The 11,441-nt window shown below is 31.4% G+C and overlaps 1 protein-coding gene across 1 annotated transcript; it reads left to right on the top strand.

The window, feature by feature from the left end:
• The first annotated feature begins 9,921 nt into the window (after positions 1-9,921).
• Positions 9,922-11,104, top strand: LOC133285253 (universal stress protein PHOS32-like). Its single transcript, XM_061482463.1, has 4 exons — positions 9,922-10,210; positions 10,346-10,458; positions 10,589-10,707; positions 10,843-11,104. Exons 1-4 carry the CDS (start codon positions 10,045-10,047, stop codon positions 10,916-10,918), a joined length of 474 nt encoding a protein of 157 aa, XP_061338447.1. The 5' UTR covers positions 9,922-10,044; the 3' UTR covers positions 10,919-11,104.
• The last annotated feature ends 337 nt before the right edge of the window (positions 11,105-11,441 follow it).

Here is an 11,441-nt window from a genome sequence, read left to right as displayed (position 1 = left end):
AGAGAGCTCTTATGTTTCTTAAAGCTCGAACTTCTGTTTTCAAATTCTGTCTAGTCCTCTGTTCTCCCCTCTCTCTAGAATCTGTACTTTATATATAAAATAAACCGCTCTGGATTCCAATACTGCCCTTTAAGTGAAAAATAAATTTGTCAATATTGTTTTTTCCTTTGTTTCTAATTTTTAATTATTTTTTTTGGTTTCACCCAAAAAAAAAAATTTATTTTTTATTTTGGAAAGAAAGTTATTTGGGTATAACATGATGGCTAGCTTTGACCCCAATAAATTTGGCAGAGACTTGCGATGCAGTGTCAAACAAAACCTCCTATTGGCTTCCTACGACGGCCTGAAGCATTTAATATATGGTCAAAATAAAGAGAGAAAACATATGTGGACATTTAATATATTGTAGAATTCCTTGCTCATATAACAGGTACAAGTCATGGGCTACAACAAATTGGAAGGAAGAGAGAGCAAGAGAAAGAAATGCATCTTATCTAGCCTTTGGTAAGAAAAGCATATTCATCCCATATTTTGTTCACATATGAGGTGACCTTTTCAATTCAACTTTCAATGGTTAAATAACAAGTACTGCATGAAATTATCTTAAAGTCTTAATTTTGGATCAACCTCGAATTTTGAATTAATTTATAAAGAACCTATAAAATTTGATTCATGAAGAAGTATTTTTGGGATAATTTTTGACTTTACCACATCTGAGATGCTAAATTTGAATTCTAAATATGCACCAACAATCCATTCCATACTCAAAAATGTTAATTTTTTAATAATTTTTTTTTTTCATTTTCGTGTTATAAGAGTCAAAGAAGAATAAATTATAATAAGAGTTTGTTTTAAATACAGTGCCTGGTATTGCCAAATTAGTAATTTAATCAAGTGTCCTTCTCATTTAGTATTTGGTTAAATAACAAATACAGTATTAAACAAATTATCTAGTAGAAAACTATTGAACTGAATCATCAATAGTGTTTTGAGAATGCGGTGTTTCTGTATATTGAATGCTATTGATATATATTAGTAAAATTTGTCTGGAAAGTATTAATACATTGTTGATTATTAACTATTATTTAAGAAAATATTAGTTTGAAAATAATTAATAAGATTATATATCATTAAGTATTAACTATCTTATATATTACATAAACAAAATACATAATAATCTAATTTTAATTAATCTTTTAAGTTTTAAGATTTTAATCTAAACCGATTTATATATGACATCAATATATCTATAATTATAAAAGATAATATTTTATAACTTAAAAGAATAGTTATCAAAATATAATTAATATTTTATTAAAATTATTGGTAAATTTTTAAAATAATATAATATAATATAAGTTATTAATGTCATAAAAGATTATCAGAATAACAATAGAAACTAAAACGTTCTGTTTCTTTCTTTTTCACATTACTTAGACAACTTACATATAAATATTAATCATGAATTTATCTTCTCTTAAAAAAAATCATGCATATACACATAAATAAGAAGTGAATACAAATATTACATAAAAAGAATCACATAGTTATTAAATTTTGTTTAAGAATTTTGTATTAAATATTAATATATAAATATTTTATATTAATTGATTATACATTTAAAAAAATTACAATTAAATTTTTCTAGATAAGCTAATTCAGACTTGTATATATACTAAATATTTATTTATTAAATTTAAATTTAAAATAATATGTGAAATTTAAAATAATCCACATCTCACATGGGTTAAATTAACTCAGTTATCATGACCAAAAAAAATAAAAAATAACGTAGTTATCAACAAAATATATAATATATTGATATAAGTTCCCAGCAATTTTTTTTTTTGGTTGTATAAAATTTCCAATACTTAACTCCTAAAAAAGGAATAAGTATTGTATATCATTTTCAGTAACAAAAGGAGTAAAAGATATTTGTACCAAAAAAAAAAGGAGTAAAAGATAATGTAAAATCTTTTAACAATACAAAATTGTTGCATTTATATATATATATATATAAAATAGCTGTAAAACAAATAAAATTTATATAAAAAAAAGAATAATGAATCTCGTTTGTTTGAGTATTAATAAAATAATCATAGTAAAAGAATATAACATGCCATTAAAAAAAAAATTAACAATAACATTTATATAATAACTTCTTGTGCTGATGATCAATCTAGGAGATTAGGAATTCAGGATTGCATTTTTGGGAGGGTAAAAAGTTTTTTATTTTATTTTTGGTAAGTGGTAAAAAGTTTATGAGGGAAATATATGCCTTATACTACATTAAGATAATTATCTTATGCGCACACAAAAAATGAAATATACCTGAGATAATTTTGTCTCATATAATATGAAAGACATATTTTTTAAAAAAATATTTTGGACAAACATGCAATATATCTTCAAAAATTCTGACGTGTCGTGTCCGACACTCTGACACTCCAATACTTGTTGCAAAGATTCAAAAAAAGTTCAAAGGTTACGTTGCATTGCATTTTGAGTTCCAACTATTAGATTCGTTAGATTACAATTTTATTGAGTTTAATATAAATATTTAGGATATCTTATGTTTCTTTGCAAAATTGATGAGTATTATAAATTTAACTTTATTTTTTTTTAATTATTGAATACTAAACATAATATACACTACCTAAATTAAAAATATTATATAATATCAAAACGTGTCATACTGTGTCAAAATTTAACATTTTTAAAAATTAACATGTCAAAGTATCTTATCGTGTCATATCTCATGTCCCGGGTCGATGTCGGTGCAACATAAATTTTATGTGTGTATATAAAATAATTTTATTTCACACAAAATAAACACGAGTTATGTTTATCTCATTTTATATGAGATAAACAACTCTCTTACACACACAAAAAGAGGTTGGGTCCCACCACTCTTTTTTCTCTTTCCTCTTACCTGTGGGTTCCACTTATACTTTTATTTCTTCAACATAAGATAATTTTTTTCTTACAACATAAAAAAAATAGGAAAAAATTCACTAATGCCCCTGTGGTTTACTTCAGAATCACTTATGCCCCTGTGATTTTTTTCTTATCACATATGTCCTTGTGGTTTGTAAAAGAGTATGTTTTTATCACATATACCCATGTGGTTTCTTATTTTTTACAAAGCACAGGGACATATGTGATAGGAAAAAAATCACAGAAATATAAATGATTCTGAAGCAAACCACAGAGAATTGGTGAACTTTTCCCAAAAAAAAATATATCCCAATAAACATATTCCCTGAAGTTTTTTGGGGCAAACATGCGGTATACCTTGTTTTCTGTCCTCCGCGTACAGTTCGCAATTTCCCTTTCCAGGTTTGAATCTGGGACCTACGATCCTTCACCAACGGTAACAAAACATTCAAGACAAACCGAAATTTGAAATCATGGGCCCCGCTATTTCATTAAATTAATAGAAACGCGTTCCCCGAAATGCATGATTCGGCGGGTCCTCCTTTCCATGCCACGCCCTCTAGTTTCAACCCTTTTTTAACGTTATAAATAATAATAAACGAATAAACAAATTTATTTATTTTTATCTAACAAATTTATCAATACTTATCCGTGAACTTATTTGATAAGAAAAATAATTGTTATATAGAACTATCTATTTTTAATTTTGATTCTTTAAGAAATAACTGTATTGAGACCTTAAAATAATTAAAAAGCATATGAATGTACGTACTGTGTACCATCATAAAAAATTTACACTTTTTTCTCTTCACATATATTTATACTATTATAAAACTAAGGATTTGCTTACCTAATAAAATTGATTTAAAATTTGTTTCGTGTTATGTGAGAAAGCTGACGCACGCACTTATGCTTTCTCGGTCTTACCGTCTCCCATTGTTTGAATGGATTTATGAGCGATCCTTGCCATATGGAAGCTTCCCGATTCAGAAATTTGAAATCTCTTGAGCTCTTCTGTAAGCAAGTTAGCTAGTGGAGGGTACTAATTTGTATTTGTTGGGAAATAACCTTACATGACTAAAGTGGACCTCACCCCCCTGTTAGCTGCTGGCTAAGTAGCAAATTAAACGCTGATGCAAATGCTACGTGCTACCCACGTCTGCGTTAGAGAACTTGAAATCATTAACAAAAATAAATAAGGTTAAGGAAATTATTGTCATCATTTTAATTATTGCTTTATACTTATGGTAATTTATAAAGATAGCATTTGATGGCCGTTTTTTTTTTTTAACCATTTCATTTAGTGGTGGTTGATAACGAAGTTGTTCGGTTAGATCAACGAAATGCTATCCACGTTGAGTTTGGTTTAAGCTAAGGCTTATATGGCCTAAAAATGGTAAAAAAAACGGAGCAAAGCATTCATCCAATGTTTGTAAATTTAACCGTTTTGATTAGGGGTGAAACTAGAAAGTATCCTTATTGAAAATTGATGTCTTACCTTCAAAGTTCATGCATATGTCATTCAGGTTGAGATCATAAAATCTAGAGTAAATACCTCTATTTTTTTTATTTTATTTTTTTGCATCTTTAACAAAAAAAAAACACGAAATCTATTTTAATTTCTTAGAAAGAAAAAAAAGTTGATTTGTGATTTCTCTAAAATTTTAATTCTTTGAAATTGTAATTTCTCTGAAAATTTAAGAAAGACTCGTGTTAATCTCTCAAAAAGAACTAATATCGATACTTTTTTTTAAGGAATTAAAATAAATTTCGTATTTTTTATTGAGGAATCAAAAAAATATTTACTCTAAAATTATAAGAAAACAAGCACATTTTCAATACCATCATGGCACCTAGCGTTGGGTGTAACAGTGATATTATAACTATATATTTTAGAAGATTACGTAAATTTAATATTAAAGTTTTTTTGTTCTCAAATTTTTCAATCTAATTGTCCTATTCCTATTGGTGCGTCGTTGGTGTTGGGAATGGCTCGTACTTCGCACGCTGATGATGACCCTAGTTGTCGGGGTCAGCAAAAAGGCAACTGGGATCCCGTAGAGGCTAGGTACTAATATGAGCCTCTGTTTTATTGTAATTTTCTTAGCAGTTTGGGTTTGAGCCCATAAATAGCTTTTGTTAGGGTTTTCTAATCTTATTTATATTTTCCTTGTAAACCGAATGACTTGTAACGAGTGGCGGCGAGGTAAATATAGTACAGACAAGCTGGACGTAGCCTAAATTGGTTAAACAAGGGTAAATCGCTGTGTCTATTCTCTTTCTTTTTCGTTTTCATTTTCGATTTGTGTGTTATCGATTTCCGACAAGTACTATGGGTAACATTTTAGATTTTTTCGAAAAATAGAGCTTTTCAGGTAAGGTGGGCCATAAACATAAACAATGAAGCTCTTTATAGTAACAGATATAATTCCCATTTCGAAAGGAGCATATGGGCTATAATATCAGAGTTTGATTGCTAATTGATGTCTGGGCCGGTGTAGGGTGCTTTCTCTCCCAATCACCCTGAAATTGAAGCTGCCCCATGTGGGCTAGGTCTCATTCAGTTGGTTTAGAGTCCATTAGAAGTCCATTAAGCCATTTTTATTGCCTTAGCTTCACGCAGCTTCCTCTTCACCCGTTGTTCCTCTTCCTTCCAAGAGTGAAGAAACTGATACGGAGTTCAAATGAGTTGAATCTCAAATATATTTCCCTAAACTCTTTCCTACTGATGTTGAATCTCAAATCTATTTCTTCTCAACAATAGATAAATTTCCAAGTCTCACCCCCTCATTCCTCCAAAAGGCTTTTTGCTCAAGATAATAATTAATTAAACCACATTTTAAAAGACAAAAATTATTAGTTAAAAATTAAAAAAAAAAATTAATTCGCTTTAGCTCCAAAGTAACTGAAAATGCTTAGGTTGTCTGGGGGTTGTTCTTTCTCTTCCAGTCTTAGGTGGGCAATTCTGGCGTTTGAGAGGTAGCGGTTCCATGTTTAGGTGTACACCTACATATTGGTAGCAATGCAACTATCAACTAAAATTCTACACCACACTACCAAGGTATACATCTTTTTATTTTCAGGTTAACACTAGTAGATGCTAATGCTATATATTGGTCATTATTTCAATTGCATTTTTATTTTTTATTTTTTTGGACATATTGCATTTTTATTCTTTTTCTCCCTTTATCAGTTTTTCTTCTTTGCCTTTTATTTTTTTATTATTTTATTTTTTAGACATTATCTTCTTTGCTTCTTTGATTTAAAGAAAGGTAACTTCGCAAGCAAACTAATATGGGGTAATAGTGGGTTTAGATTCTGCCCATTCATTTTATGGATAAGAAGCTGGGGAACCCACTGAAATAGACACACACGGGCTTCCCACTCAACTTGACAAAAACTGCACTACATGTTAAACTTAAATCCAGACGCTAGACAACGACAGACAGTGAAGTTGCGTTTTGAGTCACATACGAAGACATAGCTTTTTTATAATTTAATTATGGGAAAAGTGTGTATGCATCTTTTTAAGAGAAAAAAAAAATAAATACCTTTTTCTCCTTTCATAATTTATATTTTTTTCTCTTTTAAAAATTCATTCTTTTTAAAAGGATAAATATTTTTTCCCTTCGTTATAAATTCACAAACTAGCATAATTTTTACCTTTATCATTATTATTTTTTTCTTTTTATAATTTTCTTTATCAAGCATGAAGTTTGATAAGCTAAGTGAAACAAAACTTGGCATAATTTCTGTTTGAATAATATTTACTTCAACTTTTTTAATTTTTTTTAGTATATTAGGATTAAATATTGGACTCATTAATGGTGAAGGAAATATTAGACTTAAACTAAGGTCATATTAATAATTTTATATTATATTTTTCTAACGCATTCTTTCAAAGTTTATTGAATTTTACAGGTGGACAATACACAAATTCCATTTGGCTTTTTGACCCTTATAACCCTTTATTATTAATTAATTACCGATTTGACCTTGATTATAAACTATTTCAAAAATTTAACCCCCTCAGAAAACATAACACCAATCTGCCCCTGTTTGACCGTTGACCACCAAGCCTACCCGGGTACACCCCTCTGTACCCGGGTATTTTTTGAAAATTTTTGTCTACCCGGGTAGGGAGGCGTATACCCGGGTATTGTTCTTCGTACCTGAAAAATTGCTTGAATTATTTACCCGGGTAGAGAGGGGTGTACCCGGGTAAATCTTCGACATAATTCCAAACTATCAACAATTTTCGCAGATTCCAAAGGAGGTGAAATAGGGAAAACCCCACCTCATTTCTCGAAGTTCCGGTCTTGTCAGTGCAAAGAACATCAATTTTCTCAAAGAAATTGAGGCTATGGAAAAGGGCCACCGGAGCTCTGAAAGACAAGTACAGCATTTGGGTTGCAAAGATGTCACCGTGTGGCCCTTGTCGGAACCCTGATCTTGAAACCGTCATCATAAAGGCCAATTCATCATGGATTATAAGAACGTTCAAAGAGTTTTCCAATGGCTACGTACATCACCATTATATACTCTCTATGAGAATGGAAAAGACTCATAGTTGGGTTGTTGCTCTTAAAGGGTTAATGCTTGTTCATGGCATTTTTTGTTTTGACCTACCAACTGTTCAAAAGATGGGAAGGTTTCCTTTTGATTTATCACACTTCAGTGATGGCCATGTAAACCCTGAAAAAGCATGGGTTTTCAATGCTTTTGTTCGTTCATATGGGAAGGAAACAGAGGAAACATTGATGGAAGAGCTTCAGAATTTGGAGAAGTTGCAGGGTCTTAATTGATCTACCCGGGTACACTCGTCCCAACCCGGGTAAATAATTCAAGAAATTTTTCAGATGCCTAGAACTATACCCGGGTACACTCCTCTTTACCCGGGTAGGAACAAAATTTCTAAAAATACCCGGGTAGGGAGGGGTGTACCCGGGTAGGCTTGGTGGTCAACGGTCAAACAGGGGCAGATTGGTGTTATGTTTTCTGAGGGGGTTAAATTTTTGAAATAGTTTATAATCAAGGTCAAATCGGTAATTAATTAATAATAAAGGGTTATAAGGGTCAAAAAGCCAATTCCATTTACATATACTAAGAAACTTCATTTTAATTAATTATTTATTAATAAAATGAGAAAGATGAAGATCAAATTCGTGATTATTTAGTCATTAATGCTTCATATCATATAAATAAATCAATTTAACTCAAAAATTTAAATTATTAGATAAAGACCATATTAATTTTGAGTTCGTTTTTTTACGGTCAATGTAAATAACTTATCTACATTGAGCATAAAACGACGTCGTTTTGAGGTGGAAATCAATGTTTTTTTGTAATTATAATTTATTTCAGGGTTATAATAGTGTTTTTCATTATAATTTTTAAACTTTTCAATTCAAAACGACGTCATTTTGGGAGCGAATGTAGATAACTTATCTACATTCACTTTAGAAACATTAAAGCCATTATTTTATATTATATTTCTTTAAGATAAGCAAATGGCACTCTTATAAAAAAAAAAAATCAAAGCTGAAATCTTAAAAATTTAATTATTTAAAAGATTTTTTCTATTTACGATAATGCCCGAGATTATCAAAGACGATAAAAAGAATGATACAAAAACAGAGCTTTTCTTACTTGGTTTGTGAGGATCCATTGGTCCTTTGATTTTGCTCTAACTTAGCTAAGTTTCTTCAGATATTTGTATTCCCAAGCCAAGACAAAATCATCAAGCTGTCGAACTCAATCTCCCTTTACTAGTCGACTTTTTTGTTTTCTTTTTCATATCAAATTGTTTCTTTTTCATTTGTGAATGCATTGAATAGATAGATATTTTTAGGGGCGGGACATTGTGGAAAAATATTGCATTCATACTTCTTATCTATATATCTATCTATCTTGGAAAATATTTGTGATTTAAAAAGATGTAAGTTGTATTTTTTTATTTTTTTTACTCTATGTACTCTCGGTAGTACATAATTATAATGTGAAAAGTTATTTTATTTTCTCTCCTCAGTCGCATCAGCTGACGTAGAAGTGATTTTTTTTTCTTTTCATATTATAACTATGTACTAGTGCGAGTACATTGAGTAAAAAATTAAAAGGACACAACTTGCATTCTTTAAAAGAATACACACTAAACCCATCTATCCATATAGAGAGAGATATTTACTGTAACATCCCGGGCGCTGACGAGGGGGGGAGTGATCGCCGGTGCGAAAGGGCATGGACAAGGAGCGGCTCCTGGCAGGCTTCTAGGGACGGGGTACATGAATGAATCGAATCAACACCCGAAAGAGAGGGATTCCAGAGACTGTGCTGGTATGGGACGGTACAGTTGGGAATGACTTATAAGAATTAATTGGTACTACCTATACTAACAAGATGCATCTGTTTTTCGGTAGCCCAGATCGGAAGAACTCCACAGTTAAGAGTACTTGACTTGGAGCAATTCTGGGATGAGTGACCTCCTGGGAAGTTTTCCCGGGAAGTGTGCAAGTGAGGAAAAAGCACACTGAAAAGTCTCGTGTTAATATGTGGGGACAGTCGTTAATCATTGTAAGTTGTCAGACGTTACATTTACTCCTAATATACTAAAAAGAATAATATATTCCAATAAATTGAGAAAACTATGTGCATGGATTTTTTGAGTAATTGACCTTGAATAAATTAATAGAGAAGTGTTAACAGAGAAGTGTTATGTTTACAAATTTTTACAAACTACACTACATACTCCGCGGATTACATTTCTCAAGTGAGTGTACTCACTGAAATTAGTTTGTAAGAGTGTGTAAAAACAAAGTTTGTAAATATAAATTTAATCCAAATTAATAAATTACAGACTTTCCAACATTTCAAGTAATTAATTAACCGTTATCATGCTGACATGAGACAGCTGTAATTTCAAAACGAGGACAAAGAATCCACGGGTTTAAAACATAAGGCACTATCGTAGGAAACGCATCAAGAAGCTTCTACATAATCCAATCCCTCTTGCTTCCATTATCTACAATTCAGGGTCCAACAACTTTCTCAAGCCAGGAATAGAAGTTTGCAGGCAATACTGCACTAATAGGCTCTTTATTTGGCTACATAATGGAAAAGAAAGAGTTTAAGATTATGGTGGGTGTGGATGAAAGCAAGGAGAGCATGTATGCACTGTCCTGGTGCATCAACAATCTTATTGCTGATACCAACAACAAGAAGCTTGTACTGCTCTATGTCAAGCCACCTCCTGCTGTTTACTCCTTCGACGCTGGAGGTTTTCACTTTCTTCCTACTCCTTATTACAATTTACAAAGCACTTGTTCTTATTATTTGAGTTGAGGCTAATCTTTTTTACTATCTCTTCCTGGCTTTTTAACTAACTTGGTAATTGCAATATGATATTTTGCAGGGTACATCTTTTCCACTGATGTTATTGATGCTATGGAAAAGCACAGTATGCAGTTAGCTAATTCAGTAATGGAAAGAGCTGAAGCTATTTGCAGAAACTTGAACGCCACGGATGTAGGCCACCTAATAAGTGTTTCTTTTTACTGTTTTTTTTTTTTTTTTCCAATTTCTATTTTTTATTCTTTGCAATTGTAATTTGTAAGTGTCTATCCCCGTGACTCACTATGAATTTGGGATTTTGCAGATCAAAATGGAGAGAGTAGTTGGGATAGGAGATGCCAAGAATGTAATATGCAGCGCTGTGCAGAAACTAGAGGCTGACACCTTGGTCCTGGGAAGCCATGGCTATGGATTCTTTAAAAGGTAACGTTAACAGATTCTTTCAGTTATTATTATTTATTTTTTTCTTTGCGGTGCTTTAATTTTAAGGCACTTGTTAGATATGAAATGAAGGATGTAATGATATAACAAAATAGCTTTCTTGGTGCCAACTTGCAGGGCGATCCTTGGAAGTGTCAGTGATCACTGTGTCAAGCATGCAAAGTGTCCTGTTGTAATCGTGAGGCACCCATAAGAGAAATTGGTTTCCTTTTCTCATTATTTTCTTTCTTAGTGGCTGGATTCTCGTTAAGTAAGGTTCGAGGGCATACCTTCAACTAGCATACATGCACCATGTTGTTGCCTACAATTTGTGTAACTTGCCTTCTGTATTAATACAAAAGCAAATGCTTAATGCTTTGATAAGGGAGAAAAATAGTCCCCTGTTATATACTTTCTAAGGTGCCTTATCCAAATTTCATTAGGTGAGAGGATCTCGTTTCTCCAAAAAATCAAATAAAAACAAAACAAAAATTGAATAGGAATTAGGAACTGAACTAATCTTAACTGCTCATAAGCAGGAGGAATACAGTCATGGCCCATGGGCCAAGTCACTTAGTCACCAACGAGCTTGAAGTAAATTAAAGAATTTTTTAGGTGATATAGTGAATTATCCTAGATAATACTGGTCAAACTGATTTAGAAATCAGAATTGCAAAGCAAGGCCAACTAAAAAGAAATACTTTTTCCAGAAGCATTCTTAAGGCCTAAATATTACA

Source organism: Gastrolobium bilobum, unplaced genomic scaffold (assembly GCF_033153095.1).
Source record: "Gastrolobium bilobum isolate Gb01-03AN ecotype WA unplaced genomic scaffold, APGP_CSIRO_Gbil_v1 utg12170, whole genome shotgun sequence".
In the NCBI taxonomy this organism is placed as follows: Eukaryota; Viridiplantae; Streptophyta; class Magnoliopsida; order Fabales; family Fabaceae; genus Gastrolobium; species Gastrolobium bilobum.
This window is presented reverse-complemented; position numbering and strand designations above follow the sequence as displayed.

Excerpts from the sequence above, each read along its gene's own strand:
- LOC133285253 (XM_061482463.1), top strand. The coding sequence starts at position 10,045 with ATGGAAAAGAAAGAGTTTAAGATTATGGTGGGTGTGGATGAAAGCAAG. Across the intron at positions 10,211-10,345 it reads TTACTCCTTCGACGCTGGAG|GGTACATCTTTTCCACTGAT; the intron begins GTTTTCACTTTC and ends GATATTTTGCAG. Across the intron at positions 10,708-10,842 it reads GGCTATGGATTCTTTAAAAG|GGCGATCCTTGGAAGTGTCA; the intron begins GTAACGTTAACA and ends GCCAACTTGCAG.